This window comes from Culicoides brevitarsis, chromosome 2, assembly GCF_036172545.1.
Source record: "Culicoides brevitarsis isolate CSIRO-B50_1 chromosome 2, AGI_CSIRO_Cbre_v1, whole genome shotgun sequence".
Taxonomy (NCBI): Eukaryota; Metazoa; Arthropoda; class Insecta; order Diptera; family Ceratopogonidae; genus Culicoides; species Culicoides brevitarsis.
This window is the reverse complement of record NC_087086.1, coordinates 38238222-38260086: the sequence shown is the minus strand read 5'-3', so window position 1 is coordinate 38260086 and position 21865 is coordinate 38238222. Positions and strand designations below refer to the sequence as shown.

The 21865-nt window shown below is 23.5% G+C and overlaps 1 protein-coding gene and 1 non-coding gene across 2 annotated transcripts in view; one reads left to right on the top strand and one right to left on the bottom strand.

Annotated features, from left to right (window-relative positions):
• Positions 1-13281, bottom strand: part of LOC134829091 (acid sphingomyelinase-like phosphodiesterase 3b) — a 32115-nt gene extending 18834 nt beyond the window's left edge. Inside the window, exon 1 of the mRNA XM_063842086.1 lies at positions 12889-13281. Within this exon, the coding sequence (XP_063698156.1) occupies positions 12889-13081 (193 nt within the window). The 5' untranslated portion in view covers positions 13082-13281. The remainder of the gene's footprint in view (positions 1-12888) is intronic.
• A 5861-nt stretch (positions 13282-19142) lies between these two features.
• Positions 19143-19269, top strand: Trnal-caa (transfer RNA leucine (anticodon CAA)). The gene is made up of 2 exons: positions 19143-19180; positions 19224-19269. It is a non-coding gene; the product is annotated as a tRNA-Leu (tRNA).
• Positions 19270-21865: the final 2596 nt, after the last annotated feature.

Genomic DNA, 21865 nt, shown 5'->3' with positions numbered 1-21865 from the left:
CACTTGACACATATATACCGCCCGCATAGAGGCAGTCACATACACGGGAAAAGGGTAATTTACTTTTATATTATAAATGATCTTAATTAGGAGTACATTAGCTGAGGTCATGTTCTTGTTCGCTCTCGGTGTCTGTTCAACACAAACACGCGTCTTCCGAAAAATCGATAATAATTTGATGTTGAAAAAAGGAACGAAGCAATCAAGGTTTCTTACGCCATTTATTCGGTTTTTTTTTGTTATTTAATTTTTCGCTGGCGAAGAAATTCTGATTTTCACGCACGATGGATTTAGTGCAATTTGATACTGCGAGACAGACATCAATTTTCTCGGTTTTTGGTTGAAAATTCGAATTTCGATGCACAATGGACTAAACCAGTGCAAAGCAAAAAGCAAGAAGATGAAGAGGATTCATGTGTTGTTTATTTGATTTATGCAAAATAATCCTCCTTCTCTTGTATGCCAAATGCGAATGTTTCATGCCACGACTTTGTTGTATTATTTGTGTATTTATGATGAATATCATTTCTAGAGGAAAGATAGATAGACAGAGATAGACAATTGTTATTCCAATGAGTTCATATTTCTTCAAGGTATTTATCATTTGTCTGTGTGTGTTTGTGCAATCATTTGTTGTCAGTTTGTACTGATATTGTGTCGTTAGTAGGTAGGTCGGAAATTGTTTTTGTCATAAAAAATTCAATGGCTTTTTATTAAATCGATTTTTTGTGCAAATATTTGAATTTTACATAAATATTTGAAATATTTTCTTTAATGAATTAAATTTATTTAAATATTTTTTTTAAATTTAAAAAATTAATTTAAAAAAAATTATTAAAAATTCTAAAAAATTTTTTTTTATCATTTAAAAAAATTAAATAATTTTTGAAAAAAAAATTAGAAATTTTTAGCAAATATTGGATTTGAAAAATTTTTTTTTTTAAATTAATTAATTTAATTAAATATTTATTTTGGATTTATTTTAAAATTTACAAGAATTAATTTTAAAAAATTATTAAAAATTTTATTTCATTTTTATGAATTATTTAGGTGTTTAGAATTTTTGTGCAAATTTTATAATTTGAATAAATATTAAATATATTTTTTAAATAAATATTTTGATTAATTAATTAATTAAATTATAAATTAAAAAAATTAATAAAAAGTCTCAAATTTTTGAATTTTTAAGTCAAATTTAAAAAAAAAAATTATTTAAAAAAGAATAAAAATAAATTTTTTGTTAAATCTTGAAAAAAATAACTACTGTTATCCGCCGAAAATAAGACATATCAGCTGATCATTGTTTATGTTTTTGTTTTTTTAGCGGGAAAATTTTTTTTAATTTATTTATTTTATTTTTCATTTTAATAATTTTTTTTAATTTAGTTTTTTTTAAATTTAAAATTTTATGGTTTTTAATGTTTTAAAACTTTCAAAAAAATTTCAGAAGGAAATTACAAAAATTTCGACCTTCCTAACATCCATCAGAACAACTCGGCAGCAAGGCAACACAAAAGAATTGAACCAGAAAGTATATCAAAAAATAACAAGCAATCAACATCTGATTCGTTAGTGCACTATAAAAATGATACATTTACAAATCATGTTAATCCGATTCGATTCAATTTGATCTGAATCGACAAGCTGAATAGCAATAAGGGGTAAAAATGTTGTAATCAATCCATATTCAATGGAAACAATATTTTATATTGCAAAGTTTTCAAGCAGTTTTCAATCATAAAAATTTCCATCGTAAATTTTATACTGCTTCATTGTTTTGTTCAACAGCACTAAATAACTCTTAACATAAAATCATAAAACTTGATGTACTTGAAAACTTTGTCGGAGATTCATTAGAAAAATTTTCACATCATTTTGAATTTAATTAATGAAACGATACTCGGCTGCGTTATTCAAACAATTGACTTGCTACAAGTACAGAAATAATAAATCAAACATGTAATAAATCAATTATCTCACTTTTGCAGCGCACCAAGTTTCCGGTTGATTCTCGATATCTGTTATTACAATTTATCACATATTCAAAACAACGACATTTCTCGTCGCCATTTGCGTCGTGGCATTTCAAACTAATAATAATCCATAATAGCATTATGAATATGAACGGAGTAAGAGAATATTATTTTCAGCTAATGGTTGCGTATTAATATTTGATCAGATGGCAATAAATGCATGCAACAGTACCTCGAATGCAATGTCCTTTGCAAAGTCGCCATATATATATCGCCAAAAGGAGGGATATTACGTGAAGTAACAATAGAAATGTTGGAATTATGGATTAGGAATTACACGAACGTGGTACGATGACAGAGACGCGTGTTTGTGGTGTGATACCACAACCACATTATGAATGCAGGTAAAATTAAAGCAGAAGGGGGCAGTGACTGAAATAGCGCGCATTAGATTTTAATGACAAAAGAAAGGGGTTTTGTGGAAGATTTTCGCGGAATACAAAGTAAATTGGTAATTTTTGATTAAAATTCTATGAAAATTTTTAATTTTAAAAGTGACAAAACTTGAAAAGTTCGACGATTGAAGAAAATTTTGATTTTTCATTTAGAAGGATTGTCAAAACTTCTTTTTGTCAATTAGTATTCATTAATTTTGTATTTAGGTTGATATGTGACGTGATAAATTAAGATTGATCAACGATAAATATTTATTTATTAATTTACGATGTTTCATAGAATTAACTTTTGTGAGTTTAGTTAATGAAATTTTTATATCAAAAGTTAATTTTAGTTCAGTAATTTTTGAAAAAATTTAAAAACGATCTAAAAATGTCAAAATATTTAGTTTTAAAGATTGACAGATCATTGTTTATACCGTTTTCCGACGAATTTAAGTGCAACTTAATAAAGAAATATTTTTCGATGGAAAACGGTAGCTACTGTATTTCTTCAAAAGGCGCCAAAAAGTTAAATTATATTAAAAAATATAAGAAAATTTAATTTTAAAATTATTAAAAAATTATAGAAACTTATAAAAATTTGGGAACGATTAAAATTTAAAAATATGAGGAAAAAAAATTTTTTTTTGAAATATTTTTAAATTTAAAACTTTCAAAAGTCTTTTAAGATCAAAAAATAAGAAATAAAAATTGATCAAAATTCTTTAGTTTGACACAATTTCAACTTTATACTCAGATAAAGCTAAATTTCTTTTTCCTCTGAGATCAATCGATCACATAACCTCAAAAATTATCATTCCTTCACATGCAGAGAGAGATCTGTGAATGTCCCAAATCACATTTCCGCATCACTGCACACACGGCACAAATTAAATTACTAACCCAATTCAAAATGCATGCTTCCCTGTATGGCTCCTAAATATAATCAATTTACAATATATGTCATTAGCTTAAAAGATAATGCTATTGTACACAAATACCCCAACTTCCAAGCTCGTTCTCTCCGAATAATAACACATAATAATTCCCATTCATAAAACATACAATTTCTATACATATTCACTAAACATTGAACAATAATCCTTAACGATGTTATTTTATTATTATTATTTCGTAGCCATGTGAGTCTTCCCAACGAGTACATGGAAAATTTCTATATATTGAATAAAATTGAGGCTTCAAGGCAAATTCGATATCCAACGTTGCCTTACAAATTAGGAATTTGTACGATGATTTCTCTTCGACGAGATGGAATTATTATTTTATTTTTTATCTCTCGCTTCACAAGACTGGCAAATGGGGATTTAACTTATCAATTTATATAAAATGAAATGAAATAAAAAATAAAAATATTTTTTTTTTGACAGAACGCGTCGCAGCTCGCATCTCAGGTGAGTTTGTGAACCCTTTTTTCGGGACGTGCTTCATAAAATTTTGTAACGAACTAAAAAGAGTGAACACAAGAGATAATAATCCTGTCAACTCATCCAAACGTATCCAGTTAACATAAATCTAATAATAAAAACAACAAACAAAGATAAATTTTACGATTGGCATCGTTCGCTTCGTTTTTTGAGTTGTTTCTAGCTGTCGTTCGTTGTTGTTGTTATATTTTTATTCGCAATAAACAAATTTTATTTATTTATTTACTTAGTTTTGACATCGTTCAATTTATTTACTTTTTTTTTGCTCTGATCGTCCAGCTTTGGAGAGACATAAATAATTCGAAAGTGTCACAGATGGATAGATGGCATCATGATGACGATGCTGATATTTAGTAAAAAATGAACGAAGGAAGATATAAAAGGTTGTCGTTAAAAAAGGTAATAAAAATCGCATTTTAATTTTTTTTTATATAAAATTTTTAGATTTTTTTTAATTAATTTATTAATTAATTTTAATATTTAATTATAAAAAAATAAATTTATTAACTTTTTTAAATTATTTTTTTTTTCGAATTATTTGAGGAATTAAAAAATTAAAATTTCTCAAAAAATATTAAAATTATTTTTTTTATTTAATTAAATTTATTTTTTTATTTAAATTCATTTATTTTTTTTTAAATAATTTTTTTTAATTTTTAAAAATTTTCAATAATAATTAAATTGATTTTTTTTAATTTCTAAATAATTTTTTATTTAAATTTTATTTTATTGAAAATTGGAAATATTTTTTTTTAAATTTAAAAAAAAAATTTTTGTTAAGTTTTCTTCTAATTTTTTTTTCTCAAAATATTTTTATTAATTTTAAAAAAATAAAAATAATTAAATTAATTTTTTTTTAAATTTCTCAAGATTTTTTTTATTAAAATTGTACTTTAATTTAATTTTGCTTTTCAAATTGGAAATCAAAAATATTAAATAAAAATTAATAAATATTGATAAATTTTTTACTAATTTTTTAAAATTCCTGATATTTGTAAATATTTTTAATGTAGGTAAAATTTCAATAATTTTTTTTTTAATTAATTTAAATTTAAAATTAATTATTTTTTTATTTTAGTTTAGTTTTAGATTTTTATTTTATTTAATTTTAATTTAGTTTAAAAATTAGTAATTAAAAATTCAAAAAAAAAATATTTTCTTTAAATTTTATTTCTTTAACGAAAAATATTTTTATTCTAATTTTTTTAAATTTTTATTAATTAATTAATTATTTATTTTATTTATTTCAAAATTTTTAGAAAATTTTTTTTTTCAAATTTTAGATTTTTTTTTCAAGTCTCAAAAGAAAAAAATTTCAGACAGACGACTAAAAAACTAAAATTTCATTAAAATTTTTCTCAACGCGTTCAAAAAAGGGACAGGAAGTACCCATGACACTTGTTTCCTGTCGTACTTTTTCATGCAGCAGCAGCAGCAAGAGGTCGAAAGCAGCACATTGCCCAGCAGAAGATGATGAATGATAACAAAAAAAAAAGTGTAACTTTGTTTGTGCTTCGTCGCAAATAAATAATGAGGAAGTTGTGAGCACATGTAGAGAAAAAAGAACGAAAAAAAAACGGAACAAGGTCTGTTTCATCGTAATTTCCGTATGGAGATTGTTTGGAAATTTCCCACAGAATTTCTCCGGGGCGAAAGTATCAACTTACAAATTGACTAAAATGTATCGAATTTTGCTCGCATTCCGAAAACACCCTCGTAACCTACTTCAAATTCCTTTTTTTCGTTGTTGTTGTCGGGAAAAAAAGTTCCAAACCGACATCATCAACTTTTTTTTTGGAACAACAACAACAACAACAGCCCAAAAGTAACCCCATATCGTACATATATCAACTCGAATGTTATTATTATTGCTTTTTATTTTGTTGATACAGAGCCGAATACTTTTTTTTTTCGTTTAAATGAAGAAATAGGATGACATGCGAGTGCTTCTAGCTCGAAAAAAAAGGATATTTGACAATAAATTATATGGAAAAAGATATATGACGACGATACGCAACAGCACACAGAGTAAATACTGTGACACAGAAGCTACCGAGATGACTTGTTTACCATTTCAATATTTTCACATCCGATCCAATTTTGGAGGGTACCGAGTGCCTCGGCAAAAGTTATTCATGTGAAATGTATTTTTTTTTTGTGTTTGTTGCTTTTTTGTGTTCCACAGAATCTCGAATGGCATGCGAGTTGGCGTAAAATATGGAAAATATTTTGAAGCTTGAACAGTAAATATTTTTCTCTATTTTTTGCATTGAAGCGAGAAAATATCACAGATAAAAATATAAATTCCAGCGGGATCTGAATTGGAAGCTATGATTAGATGGATGATGACAAAGTTTGGAGAAATATGCAGAAAAATAGGAAGTTGGATACTGTTGAATGAGAGAAATAAATTTTACAATTCGAGGGAATTTGAGAGCTTTTGTGATTATTGTAGGCTTTAAAATTTTACTGTAACGGGCAAAAAAAATTTTTCATGTATTTTTGTATCTCAAGAAGAAAAAAATTAAAAAGTTGCTGAATTAAAAATATTTTTTAAACTTGCTGAATTAAATTAACAATGCTGAATACGTTAAAATTTGCTGAATTCAAATAATTTATATGAAAAATTATTTTAAAAATACAAAGCTGAATATAAAAATTTTGCTACATATAAAAATTTTCTAAATTAAACTAATTTTTAAAAATTGCTGAATACATTTAAATAATTACATTTAATACATTTTTGCATTTAAATAATTAATATGAAAAATTTTCTGAAAATACTTGCTGAATAAAAAAATTACGTTTCAATTAAAATGAATTAATAAAATTTGAAATTAAGCTAAGAAATTTTTAAATTTTTTGATGTAGCTAAAATTACTAAAACTGAATATACGAAATTCGCTGAATATCAAAAATTTGCTGAATTGAATTAATTTTCCAAATTTGCTGAATAAAAATCTTAAAATTTGCTGAATTCATTTAATTAATAAAATTTGCTGAATAATATTTTTTGCTGAATTAAAAAATAATTTTATGGATCGTTTTAATTAAAAAGCTGCTGAATTAATTTCTAAATTGAAAAATTCAAAAATTTTCTGAATTTTAAGAATAAATTTTTGACTCAGCTGAATGTACGAAATTTGCTGAATAAAAAAAAATAATGAATAAACATATTTTTATATTGCTGAATAAAATTAAAATTGCTAAATATGTTAAAATTTGCTGAATTCAAAAAATTTAAATGAAAAATTTATTTAAAAATACTGAGCTGAATAAAAGTAAAATTTGCTGAATTTAATTAATTTTCTAAACTTGCTGAATAAAAATTACGTAGGATTTGCTGAATTCAATTAATTAATATGAAAAATTTGCTGAATATTAATTTAGGCATATTTGCTGAATTAAAAAAATAATTTGATGGATCGTTTCAGTCAAAAAGAGGTAAAAAGCTGCTGAATTATGAAAAAAATTGCTGAATTTGAAAGCTCTTAATTTGATGAAATTAAGATATTTTTCGAATTAAACTAAGTACATTGAACTCTATAAATTTTCTGACTTAGCTGAATATACGAAATTTGCTGAATATCAAAAACTTGCTGAATAACAAAATTTTTTAGTAAGCTGAATTTCATTAAAATATTAAATTTAAAGTTTCTGTTGAATTTATAAGAAGAACTTCTTCAACAAATCCTCTTCACACATTCCCATAAATCGTCAAACCGCCTTCTTTCCCACAATTTTACTTAACTAATCAAAACACTCTGATAAAGTTAGAACAAACATCAAAACTAAATAAACTAAACACAAAACATCTCATCGTCAGTACCTGCATATCTTCGGCAAAATCAAACATCACTTTTAATTTAATTAACGTTTTAAACTGGATTCTCATTCTGCGAATTCATCAAGCATCGTCATTTGTTATCTGATCATAAAATCCCTTTTTAAAAATAATTTTCTCAAAAACCACACAGAACGGAATTGGATCATGCTAATGAACAAATACGAGTTCTGTTTACTTTTTTATGATATAAATTTCTGTCTCTGTGTGGGGGGTTTGGATGTTTGTGCAAAAGGTGCGTAAACTAAATATTTGTGCTGCTTGCATTCGTTGATCTTTGTAAATTTTGCTTCCAGAATTCTCGTTTTCTCATGAACTGCAAATATTTGAACAAGGAGGACTTGAAATAATAATAGAATAATAATAATGGGAGTCCGATATATAAATAAATTGTAAATGTGTCCCAATTGAGTTCTATTTTCCAAAAATAAAACAACATTATTATTATTATTTTATCATCGTTCCGTGAATTGTATTTATTTTCGTTTATTTCCCTTCAAAATATTGCTCATTGTTTGAATATTGTTCCAAATAAATATATGTTTTAGTATATGAGGCGCATATTGCATTGTATTTAACACATATGGAAACTCACACACTCATTTCTAATTCAATTTCGGATAATGTAATTGTGTAATGCAGGCACGTTACTTGAGTTAATGAACACAAAATTTTAGTTGTTTCCTTTAAAATTTTTTTTCGAGGTAAAAAAAATATTTTTTAAGGTAATTTTAAAAAAAAATTAAATTAAATTATTAAATATAAAATTATTTAAAATTTTAATTTTTTTTAATTAAATTTTAAATAAAATTTTTTTAAATTTTATTTAAATTTAATTATTTTTGAAAAATTTAATCAATTAAATTTTATTATAATTTTGAATTATTAAATTAAATTTACTTTTAAATGTTTGATTAAAAAATATTTTTAATTATTTTTTTATTTTAAATATATTTTAAAAATATTTTTTAAAATTTTTTTAAATGAAATTCCAATTTAAAAATTTTTTTTAAAAAAAAAGTAAAAAAAAATATTTTAAATAAGAAAAATTCAAATTTCAAACCACGTGACTTTATTTTAAGAATTTTTGAAATTTTCATATTAATTAACGTTGAAAATTTTTGAAATCAATGCTAAATTAATGTTAATTTATAATTCAAACAAAATATTAAAGTTTCGTCAAAATTTATTTTTAATTTGTTTGATTTTTCAAAATGTTAACCACGTGACTTTAAATAATTTTTTAATTAATTTATTTTAATTTTTTTTTTCTAAAAATTAATTTTAAAATTTTTTAAAAATATTTTTTCATTTAAAAATTTTTAATTTTTTAATTTTAATTTTTAAATTTTTTTTCAAAAAAAAAAAAATAAATAAAAATAAAATCCTGTAACGCCCCTGAAATAAAATTCAATTCCAAACCAGTCGTCTCCATTTTTCCAAAAATTTTATTTTAACCATTTTATAAAATAATAATGATGATGCCGATCGTTACTACATTGCCCGATATATATTTGTTATTTTAAAATTTTCTCTTCTGCAGGGAAAAACATGTTAATGGTGTTAGTTTAGGCGCACACAGAAACAAATCGATCGGACGAATAAACACCCACAAGTGCATGAATTATCCCGGTAGCCCTGCGCCGTAAATTAGCATATATCCAATTCAATTTACATTTCCGTGCCAATGCGCTCCATTCCATTCATTAACGATGTCGAGTGTTTTTGTCACAAATTGATCCGTCTGATAAGAGAAGAGAGATACGAGATTTGTCTTTTGAATTGCCAAACAAACATATCGTCGTTGTTTCAATCTTTAGCAGAATAAGAAGAAAACGAGAACAAGACGACGATATGAGACAAAATATTTATTAGACAAAACAAATTTGGGCAACGTTCGTTCATTTATCAAGATAAACAACAACAATGTAGGACGAAAATGGAGAGGATACAAAATTATACCAAAGATTGATTACTGTCCCTCACAACTACGTGCCACGCACGACTTAAGGGAGCTCGGGCAAATATTTGATAAACAAATTAAAAAGGTTTCTGGACCTTTTTATCTATTGCATTTGGTTTAGAAGATAAAATTTGCTAAAGTTTTGTCTGTCTGAAGAAGATTTTAATTTTTTTTTATAAAATAAAAGTAAAAAAAATAATTTTTAATCTTTAAATTAATTTTAATTTTGAATTTTATTTTTTTAATAAAAATTTAATTTTTTAAAAAAAAAATTTATATTTAAAAACAAACCACGTGGTTTAATAAATTTTATACAAAAAAGTAAAAAATAATATTCTTAGATATAAAATTAAATTAAATTTTAAAATTAATTTTAAAAAATTAATTAAAAAAAATTTAAGTTAAATTTTTTAAATTATTATATTAAATTAAATTTTTTAATTATAAATTAATTATTTATTTTGTTTAAATTTTATTATTTTGTTTAAATTATTTAAATTTATTTGAAATATATTTTTTTAATTAAAATGGTTTAAAAATTTTCTTATTTGAAATCAAACCACGTGGTTTTAATTTTTTTTTAAATAAAAATAAACCACGTGGTTTAATATTTTTTAAAAATTAGAGTAAAAAATTATTTAAAAAAAATTTATTTTAATAATTTAGGTAATATTTTTTAATTTAAATTTTTATTTTTTTTTTTTCATTTAAATTTTTTTTTAAATAAAAATATTCTTATTTACCACGTGGTTTATATTTTTTAAAAATAATTTTAGTAATAATTTTTAATTAATTTAATTTTTTTTTTAATTTTTAATATTTTTTTTTTAAATGCACTCAAGTCAAAAATAAAAAAAAACTTTTAAATGTTTTTTTTTGTTTACTCGTAAGTTGTGACTTATTTTTCGGCATGGGAGGGACTGACATGTGGTAGGCACTCGCATGATGGACGACTTTGTGAAAAATCTTTCGATAACTTCTCAATATAATGGGCGTTTTCTGACATTTCTTTTTAATTTAAGGTAACAATTTGTTACAAAAAAAAAGTTTTATGTGGGTGAACCTTTTTCAACTTTTCATCTGGAGCAAAAAATAAAATGAAAGGGACATTTTATTGATTTTTTTCCTCTTCTACAAACATTTTTTTTTATTTAACTTTTGTTCTGTTATTGCACCAAAACGACCCACATTTTTGAACGTAACTCAGGTAAACGTCGAGGAATTTAAATAAATTAATTGCAAAGAAAATGGAACGATAATGTCTTCGCCACGACGACGTCATTTTTCGCCAATTTTCATTAAATTTAATGCGATCCAACCTTTTTTTTCGTTTCGTTTGAACAAAAAAGAATTTCTGCGAACCTTTTTATTTATTTATCTTTTTCACATGCGTGTCAAGTTGGAGATGGTCAAAACACAACAAAAGGAGATTCGTTAATTTTTCTTTTGTTTATGTTCCATTGTGCGTTGTGTGTGTGTGTGAAGAGCCTCAAATAAATAAAGTAGATAACGAGATCGATAAAGAAAATGCTCTTGACGAAATTAAGTAGAAGGAACATTTACTTTGACACTGATATTTATTTGGATTAGGTCGGAAAAAAATAAAATAAATGAAGAGTGGATTTTTTCTGTGTGTGGGTTTTTGGTTGCATGGGAGGCATGTAAGACATGACAGACAAGCGGAAAAGTACACCTTTGGTTTTGATGACGTATTTTGTCTTGTCTGGTAACGTAAACAAGGATTTTATGTGAGGATAATTTGGTTTGCAAGAGATTTTTTGTTTACTTAATTTGTTCTCGGAATTTACGCAAAGAATGACGTTCGAAATTTTTCATGGAACTGATGACGTAGTTTAATTTTTTTGTTAAATGTGCATTGGGTCTAAAATTTAAAAGAGCTTTTGGAAAGATATGTTAAATAAATTTTGGAAGGAAAATTCGAAATTTTGTATTGAGACGACCTAAAATTTAAACTGAGATCAAAAATTTTAGAAGATTCATTTAGGGGAATTTTTAAAATGTGCATTGGGTCAAAAATTTTAAAATAAGTTTTAGTAAGATATTTATAATGAATTTTACAGCAAATATTTAAAAATTTGTATTGAGACGACTCAGAATTTAAATTGGGATGAAAAATTTTAAAATATTCCTTGAGCAGACATTTTAGAATGTGCACCGGGTCAAATTTTGAAAATTTGCTTTGGGATAAAAATAAAAATGATAACTGAGACAAAAAATTCAAAATTTACTTGAGGAAGAAGTTCAAATTGTGCATTGGGATAAAAATTCAACATTTTATTGGAAAGAAATTGTAAAATGTGCATTGGGTCAAAAATTTTAAAACAAGTTTTTGAAAAAAATTTTGAATGAATTTTAGAAGGTAAACTAAAAAATTTCTATTGAAATGATTAAAAATGTAATCAGGGATGAAAAATATTGAAAAAATCCTTAAGCGGATATTTAAAAATGTGCATTGGGTCAAAAAATAAAAATTTTCATTTGTATTCAAATTTTTTAATGACAAATGGAATAAAAGTATAAAACTTAAAAAAGAGTGAAGCTCAAATTGTGTATTGGGATGACAATTCAACATTCATAATGGGAAGAAATTTCAAAATGTGTATTGGGTCAAAAATTTAAAGTAAGTTTTGAAAAGATATTTTGAATGAATTTTCGAACAAGAATTTAAAATTTGTATCGATATGACTCAAAATGTAAACTGGGATGAAAAAAGTTAGAATATTTCTTAAAGGGAAATTTTGAAATGTGCATTGGGTCAAATATCAAAAATTTTCTTTAGGATTAAAATTTTTGAATGATAACGGGGATATAAAAATATGAAATTTTAAAAGAATAAAATTAAAATTGTGCCTTGGGATGACTAATCAAAATTCACTTAGGGAAAAAATTCAAAATGTGCATTGGGATTTTTTGAAAATTTAAATATTTGATGATTTTTTATTAAAATTTCTTATAAAAATTTTCAAAAAAATAATTTTTCTCTTTAAAAGTAAAATTTTAAAAAAATTCCTTTTATGCAACAAAACATCTTTGGCAACGCGACACCAAAATTCGCCATTAATAAATATAAATAATGAAAAACACCTGAACCTTATTTCATAAAACGAAGTACGAAACCCGAGAAAAACGACAAGAAACAACAAAAATAAAACATTAAAGAAGATGAAATATAATAAGAGAGAGAGAGAGACAAGATAATAATTACCTATTTTAGCGTCGACGACATGCAGCATTAGTACAGTTGTTAGGATAATGGAAAATGACACAAATGTTTTTGTCATGTACAAGACGGAGTTGGGCGACGTTCTTGTCGTCCTCGTTTTGCTCGCCGTTTTGGATGCCGTCGTTGTCGCACTTCTGCTGGCCTTCAATAAGTTTCTTGCGGTATTGAAGCCCATTTTATGATTGTTATACAACTCGAATTTCTTTTTTCATACACTTTTTGTGGGTTTTCGTTCGTAGCTTTTTGTTGTTGTTGTCGTCGTTGTTGTTGGAAATGATGGTAATCCATGTTATGTTGTATCCATTTATTTATGAGAACATATGTTGCAGTTGTCGTCCTTTCTCTGCTTTTCTCTCAGGTTACTTTTTCCCGTTTTTTTTTTTTCGATCTAACCCGCAACGAATAAAAAAAGAATTTGTAGCAACGTCGTTATTGTTATATTATTTTCCTGTATTATTATTATGTGTTATGGATTTTTATTATTATATTTTTTATTATTTTTTTTTTCGTGTTTCTACAATATTTTTATCTATTTTTTATGTGTTGTTGCACTCCTCCTGCGACGTATGAGTGAATGAATGAAGTGCGCGCGTCACAAACGGAAACTTTTTATTTTCTGATGTATTTTTATGTTTTATTTCACTTTTTATTTATTTTTTGTTGTGTTGTTGTTTGCTGTAATAATAATAATTTTTTGTCGTTATTATTTATATGTCACGAGGAATTGTCGTGGATTTGCCGCGTTATACAAAATAAAAAAAACTCTTGACTTAATTTCACATTACTCGGTAAATTTTTTCTACTCGTGTCACAAGTTGGTTGGGGTATTCAAATATTTTTAGACGGAATTCAAGTTAAATATTTAAAAAAAAATATTTTTTCAAAAATTAAAATTTTAAAAAATTTCTGTTAAAAATTATTTATATTTTAATTTAAAATAAAAAAAAAAATATTTTGAATTTTCGCGCCATTTTTTTTAAATTAATTTTCATACAGGAATTTTTTTAAAAACAAAATTTGCCAATTATTTTTTTTTTTTTTAATTTTTTTTTTATTATTAAATTTGATAAGGTAATTAAAAATTTGATGATTTTAATTAAATTTTTAGAAAATTTCATAAATGATAAGGTTTTTTTAAGGTAATTTTTTAAAAAATTTTTTTAATTTTGTAAAGTTTATTTTTAAAAATTTTTGGTGAAAAAATTAATGAATTATTAAAAAAATTGAAGAATTCAAAATAATATTTTTATTGTTCAAAATTTATTTTTTTAATTAAAAATTTTTTTTCAACTTAATAATTGAAAAAAAAATCTAAAAAATTCCATTAAATATTTTTTCAATAAATTTTTTTCTTCAATTGCTTTCTCATAAATCCTTCGTTTCAAATTCTTTAATTTTTTCCTTAAATAAAATTTTTATTTCATTTTATTTTTTTAATTTTATTTTTAAAATTAATATTTATTTATTTAAAACATATTTTTAAATTTGTCAAAAACGATTTTTTTAAAATTTTTTAAAGATTTGATTTTTTCTAAAATTAAAATATTCACGAAAAATTTAAACGATACTAAAATTTTATAAATTATTTTTTTTATTATTTTACCAATTTATTTTTTTAATTCATTTTTTTTTTATTAAACTTAAAAATTAATTTTGAAAATAATTAATTTATTTTATTAAAAATTGTTATTATTTTTTTTAATTAATTATTAATCTAGAAAAAAATAATATTTGGCAACTCTGTATGAAAATAAATAAATTTAAATTAAATTATTTTTATATAAATTAAAATTTAATTAATTTTTTTTAATTAAAATTTTATTTTATTTCATTTATTTTTTTATTAAAATTTTATTTTTTTTTTAAATTAATTTTTAATTATAAAAATATAATTGGCAACCCCGTAAAAAAATCAATTTCAACCTCGTACAAATATTTGAACACCCCTACCTTCATTTTGTGATGAACACGAGTAATAAACTATTTTCTTGCGTTAACTATAAACGTTTACTCTTCGCAACAACACACCCTACTTATTACTCATTCAGTGTCGCTTTTATTGTATTTTCCTGCGATCACTTATTTTTTGTTTTGTTCTTCTGTGCGTTTCCTTTATTTTCTTATTTATTTTCCGTCGTTTTCATTTATTTTCTCTGCTATTTTTACACAATTTCTTGTTGCCTGTTCGCTTATCCAAACACAATTACAATTATTTTTATTATTATTTATTTACTCACTTGTCTACTAAATATTTTTTGAATGAAGTCCTCGCACGTGGCTTCGTCGTCGAGTATTAATGGCTTTAATAGCGTTTTTTTTTTCTTTTGATATTTTTCGCATATGTTGTTCCGTGTTGTCTTTTGTTTATTGGATCCCGAAAGACAATTTTATTATCGTGCCTGTCATTTTTTGCGTTGTCTCATCCAGAAATGCAACTGTCGTCTTTTCCTGCAATTTGTCAAAAGAAATTTATGTTAAAATATTTTTTTTGCAAGGTAATCAAAATTTTCCTTTGGAATAAATTGGCAAAATTAGAAGAGACACCCTACATGAGTTTAATAAAAAAAAAATGGAAAAAATGGAAAACAACAATATGATTTATGATATTTCTATGTTCCACACGCGTTTTTTCTGCTGACACACTGAAACACATTAAGCATTGTTTTTTCGTAAAAAATATTTTTGCAACAGACAAACAACAACAAAACACGATACACGCAGAAAATATTTATTTAAGGCAACAAGCAAATACGCCGAGCAAATAAAATGATAGTTGAATAGAGCGAATGCACGAGGAAAGTTCGCGATTTTATTTGTCATCCAAGAGTGGCACGGAAAAGTAGAGACACACACAAAAAAAAAAACGAGGAGAGAAAAGTTAAGTGCTTCATTATTATTTTATTTGCATGTATGTTGAAGATATACAATTTGCTACAATGTGAATCCAGACAATTTCTTGCTTTTTTTCGTTTTTTTTTGTAAACAATGAAAAATTGTCACGATTGTTTTTTGTCGTTTTTTGTAGCTATTTAATGGAAGTAACGCGAAATAGAGAAAAAATTGTAGAAATAAGGAATAAATGGGTCAGTAAATTGTTGAGGAAAAGTAATTTGACTTGTGAGTGAAATTTTTTTTATTAGTTTTTTATTTGTTAAAGGTTGACTTAATAAAAAAAAAATAAAATATTAAATTGATTCATTTAAAATTTTTTAATTTAATTTAATTTAAATTTAATAATATTTTTTTATTTTATTAAATAAATTTTTTTTTTAATTTTTAAAATTTTTTAAATTTTTTTAAAATTTTTTATAATTTTTTTTTTAATTTTTTATAAATTTTTTATTAAATTTTTTAATTTTATTTTTTAAATTTATTTTAAACTATTTTAATAATTTTTATTTTATTTTAATTTTTTCCCTTAAATTTTTATATATTTTTTTTTAATTTTTAAATAACAATTTTTTAAAAATTATTTACAAAAAAAATATCTCCTTTTTATAAAAAAAATAAAATAATTTTAATTTTTTTTTCAAATTTAATCAAAAAATTAAAATTTTTTAAAAAGTTTGAATTAGCGATAAAAATTTTTAAAAAATATTTTTTAAATTAATTTTTTTAACAATTTTTTATTAAAATTATTTACAAAAAAAATATCTCCTTTTTATAAAAAAAAATAAAATAAAATTTTAGATTTTTTAAGCAATTATCAAATTTAATCAAAAAATGATTTGAAAAATTAGATCAATAAAAAGTTTGAATTAGCGATATGGCAATTTTCAAATTTTTAAAAAATATTTTTTGAATTAATTTTTTTTATTTTTTAAATATTAAAATTATTAAATCTTATACTGTTTTGAAATAAAAATTAAAATAGTAGTACCTAAAAAGAAGATTTTAAAATAATTTTTAATTTATATGTGATTATTGACATTTTATTATATGGTATTTAAAAAAGTATTGGTCACGTGGTTAAAATTTTGAAATTACAAAAAATTTAGAAATATTTTTAAAAAATATTTAAAATTTGTTTTTTAATTGAAATTCGAAAAAAAATTAAAAACAAAAAAAAATTAAAAAAAAAATTTTAAGAATAATTTAAATATTTTTTTAAAAATAAAGCAAAAATTAGTTAAAAAAATATTTATTTAAAATTTAAAAAAAAATCTTTATTTATTTTATTTTTTTTTTCTTAAATTTATTCTTTTATTTAAAAATGTTCGTTTTTTTTCTTTTTACTTCAAAAAAAAAATGTTTATTTATTGTTTCTTTTTCCACAGACAATTTGGACAAATAAACATCCCTCCGAAAAGGTCCTCGGTATACAAAAACAACAGAAGGTTCATGTTCACACACACGCAGACACGAATTCATCATCATACATTGTTAAACACGATGTCGATGATACAAAAAGACGAAAAAATGTGCCATCATTAATAATGTTTCTTTTTCTCTGTGTCGCTCGTATCTTTTTCGTCGTCATGCCTGAAGCTGGCTGAATTTCCTGCTTCGCTCTCACGCTTTTAATAAAATGAACGAAGCACAATAAAAACATGTCAAATGTGTACTTAGGACACATTCATTCGGTTGTGTTTCGATGTTGTTGTTCGATACAGAAAAAGGAATGTCCAGCAGGATATCACTTTCTGTCAAAAAAAAAAAAAGATACAAAGCGAAGCGACGAGAAAAATCTCATAAATTTGTTGGACATGTGAATGAACTTCGAATTTTTTTCTTTTTTTTTATTTGGCACTTTTTGCGATAACGATCATAATGAATATTGTGACAGAATTTGACGTGACAATGTAGCAGAAATTGATAAAAAGTTATCGTTTGGAAAGTTTTTGAACATAAAATCGTATTTTTTAAACCACGTGGTTTAATTAAATTAAAAAATAATTAAATCACGTGATTTATTAACTCAAATAAATTTTCAAACCACGTGGTTTAATTTTTTGAAATTAATTAAATTATTTAAATATTTTTTTTATTAATTTAAAAAAATAAACCACGTGGTTTATTGAGTCAAATAAATTTTCAAACCACGTGGTTTAATTTTTTGAAATTAATTAAATTATTTAAATATTTTTTTTATTAATTTAAAAAAATAAACCACGTGGTTTATTGAGTCAAATAAATTTTTAAACCACGTGGTTTAATTTTTTCAAATAATTAAATTATTTAAATATTTTTTTTATTAATTAAAAAAAAAACCACGTGGTTTATTGAGTCAAATAAATTTTAAAATCACGTGGTTTAATTTTTTTAAATTAATTAAATTATTTAAATAATTTTTTAATTAATTTTTAAAAAAATAAACCACGTGGTTAAATAATTCAAATTAAATTTTAACCACGTGACTAATTTTTTTCAAATTTTTTTCTTCGAAATGCGATAAAAACAAAAAAAATAGGAGAATCCACTCAAAATGTCGGAAAAGTGACTCGAAACATGACATGTCACTTTTAATAAATAATATTGCTCGAAAAGGAACGACGACGATGCTAAGAAGGAGGCTCATCATCATATCAATGAATCAATGAATGTTCTGTCATGCATAAAAATATTATTACCGTCACATGTCTCCGTTATTACATTGTGAGTGCGACGACGTATGACCTTTATCTTCCGCTTCCGTTGTCCCTCATATCGCTCTCTTGCCGAGGGAAATGTAAATTTTGACGGCATGAAATCACGTATAAGAAAGTCACATTTCAAAAAGGCAGAAGAGCATCGCTTTCCAGGTCATTAATTTCCTTTCTCTTGTTTGTTTGTTTGTCTTTTCCGAAAGAAAATTTCTCTGTGTCTCCGTGGGAAAGTTTATCATAAAATCAATTATTACAACGTCGTCGACGACGTCGATGCCCGAATGAGTGAAGCAAGTAAGTGGATCAAGATAAATTGTTATCTCTGCGTTAAAATCATTGATTTTTGTGTCTTTTTTGTGTCAGTGAGAGAAAGTTTTCGGCATGTCGTTGAATGATTGTCAAAAAAATGTAGTCTGATGAACTTTTGACCTTGTTTTTTGTTCCAATTTGATATTTTTTGCGATTTATGATTTATTGTATTTTTTTCAACAAATTTCTCTTTAAAAATTTTATACAAATTATTTTTTTTAAAGATAACAAAATTATCATCGTTAAGTGAATTTATTTAAAAATAGATTTGTTTTTTTTTTATTTGTTAAATTAGAAACGAAATGTGAATGACATTTAAAATTAACACGACAGTCGTCACATGTCAGGTTGATCGAGCGGTCTAAGATGCTAGACTCAAGTGAAAACTTGCCGGTATGAAATGTACGGGCAGCATTCTGAGCATTCTAGTCTCCATCTGGAGGCGTGGGTTCGAATCCCACACCTGACACAATTTTTTTAAATTTATTTTTATTTGAATATTTTATGAATAAAAATTTTAGAAAAAATTTTTTTACTTTTAGAATTTTTAATTTTATTAAAAAAAATTATTTTAATTTTTTTTTTTGTTTTAATTTTTTTTTTATTAATTTTTTAAAATTTAAAAAAAAATAAATTTAAAATTTTTTTATTTATTTTTTTTAAAAATTTATTTTTTTTAAATATTTTTTTTTTTTATTTTTTTGTATAATTATTTAAAAATAAATCAATTAATAATTAATTAATTTTATAAATTTTTATTTTATTTAATTTATTTTAAATTTTATTAATTATTGTTAAAAAAAATTAATATTTAAAAATATATTTTTAATTTTATTTAAAAATAATTATTAAAAATTAATTAAAATTTATTAAAATTTTTTTTTGTTTAAAAAAAAAAAGTAAATATTTAATAAATTTTATTTTATTATTGTTAATTTAAAAAAATATTTTTTTTAACAAATTTTTTTTAATTTTTAAAAATTATTTTAATTTTTATTTAAAATTTTGTTTTTTATTTTATTTTAGGAATAATTTGCTTAAAAAAATAATTTTATTAAAAAATTAATTTTAAGAATTTTTGCCTTTAAGATTTTTATTTATATTTTTTTTTAATAAAAAAATAAAAACTAATTTTATTTTATCTAATAATTTTATAAAATTAATTTTATTAACTAAAGAAAAATAAAATAAAATTAAGATTTTTTTCGAATTAAATTTTAATTCAATTTTTTCAAATATTAAAATTGACCTACTTTTCCCACAAAAACTTCCATTTTTTTAACCAAACATTCAAAACTTCATTAATATCTGTTAAAATTTTAAATAAATAAAATTTCACTCTGATGAAAACATCAAAAAAGTAAATAGCTTGACAAACTTACAGACCTAATTGTTTCCATCAATCATTCATTCATTATGTATGCAAAAAGGATCCTGTTCTACTTCTCTCTCTTCATATCTCTCATTTTCTTGTTTTTCTTCATTTTATCCTGAAAAAAATCATCAAGCGCAACGAAAACACATAAAACTTAAGCTCCTCTTTTATTTTTCTATCAACCTTGTTTTTAAATCATTATTTATACAAAATTTTACAAAGGGACTCCTCGAGTAAAATTTTTTTCGGGAATCTCCTCTTCGGAGTCTGTCATGAAAATGAGATATTGAGAGAAACAAAGAGCAAAGGAGAGAAAAATGTTTGTTGATGACGGGTTACTTTGTTTATTCAACCCATTTTTTTAAACTCCTTTGTGTCTGCCAGAACCTTTCTTGCAATTCTTTTATTTTACAATTTATTTTTTTTTCTACTTTTATCTATAAGAAACACACAAACAAGAAAATTGGGTCTGTGAAAGACACACGTTCGACCTCGATGTTCTTGTCCTCTCTCTATTTAAAAATTAAATTTTCTTTTTTTTTCTACTCAGAGGAAACGAAAACAACACGCCGAAGATTTATCAATAAATAAATAAAGGAGGCATTCAGTTGGAAACATAAATCGAAGGACGTTCCTCGTTCGCTGTCATAAATATTATTCATGAAGACGATAAGTACCTAAAGAAAATATCTTTATTATAATAGATTCCTTCTTTTTGTGTGTGAAGTATCGTTCGGGACATCGATATGATGGATTTTTCCTTTTATACTTTTTTTGTTTCATTGAATTTCGAAAAAAAATTTTTTTTTTGTCTGTCTGATGAAATTTTGTTAAGTTAAGTTAAGTTAAATTTGGTTAAGATTTTTCAAAATGTGCATTGGGGCGAAATTTCAAAATGTTCTATAGGAAAATTTTGAAATGTGTATTGGGTTAAAAATGTTAAAATATACAAAAATATTCAAAGAAGAAGGTTTAAAATGTACATTGGGACGAAATTTTCATATTCAATTGAGATAAATGTGCATTGGGTCAAAAATTTGTAAATTAAAAGGTCAAAGCTTAAGAATTTTTATTCAAGTAAATCTTTCAAATATTCAATGGGATAAAATTTTGAAAATATGCATTGGGATCAAACTTAAAAAAAATCTTTGATATACAATTAAAAATGTTCATTGGGATTTACAGTCAAAATTTGCCATAGGATTATTTTTTTTTCAAAATATGCATTAGGGCAAAAATGTTTATTACGGAGAAACTTTAGCTTGGAGGAAACTTCAAAATGTGCATTGGGTTAAAAGTTAAAAAAATTTGAAAATTTTGCTTAAAAAATTTTAATAAAATTTTCGATGGGACAAAATTTTGAAATATGCATTGGGACTTAAAAAAAATTTTTGGGATAACATTGAAAATGTTCAATGGGATTGACAGTCAAAATTTGCCATAGGATATTTTTTTAGAATTTGCAATAAGGACAATCGAGCAAAATGTTCAAAACGAAGAAATTCAATGGGATAAAAATTAGAAATGGGCATTGGGGTTAAAATTAAAATTGTGCATTGGGATGAAATTTCAAAATGCTCATTGGGATATTTAAAGTAAAATATGTAAAAAATCATAAATTTCCAAAATTCGTTAGTTCAGAATGTGCATTGGGATGAAAATTGAAAAAACAAATCATAAGTTTATCAAA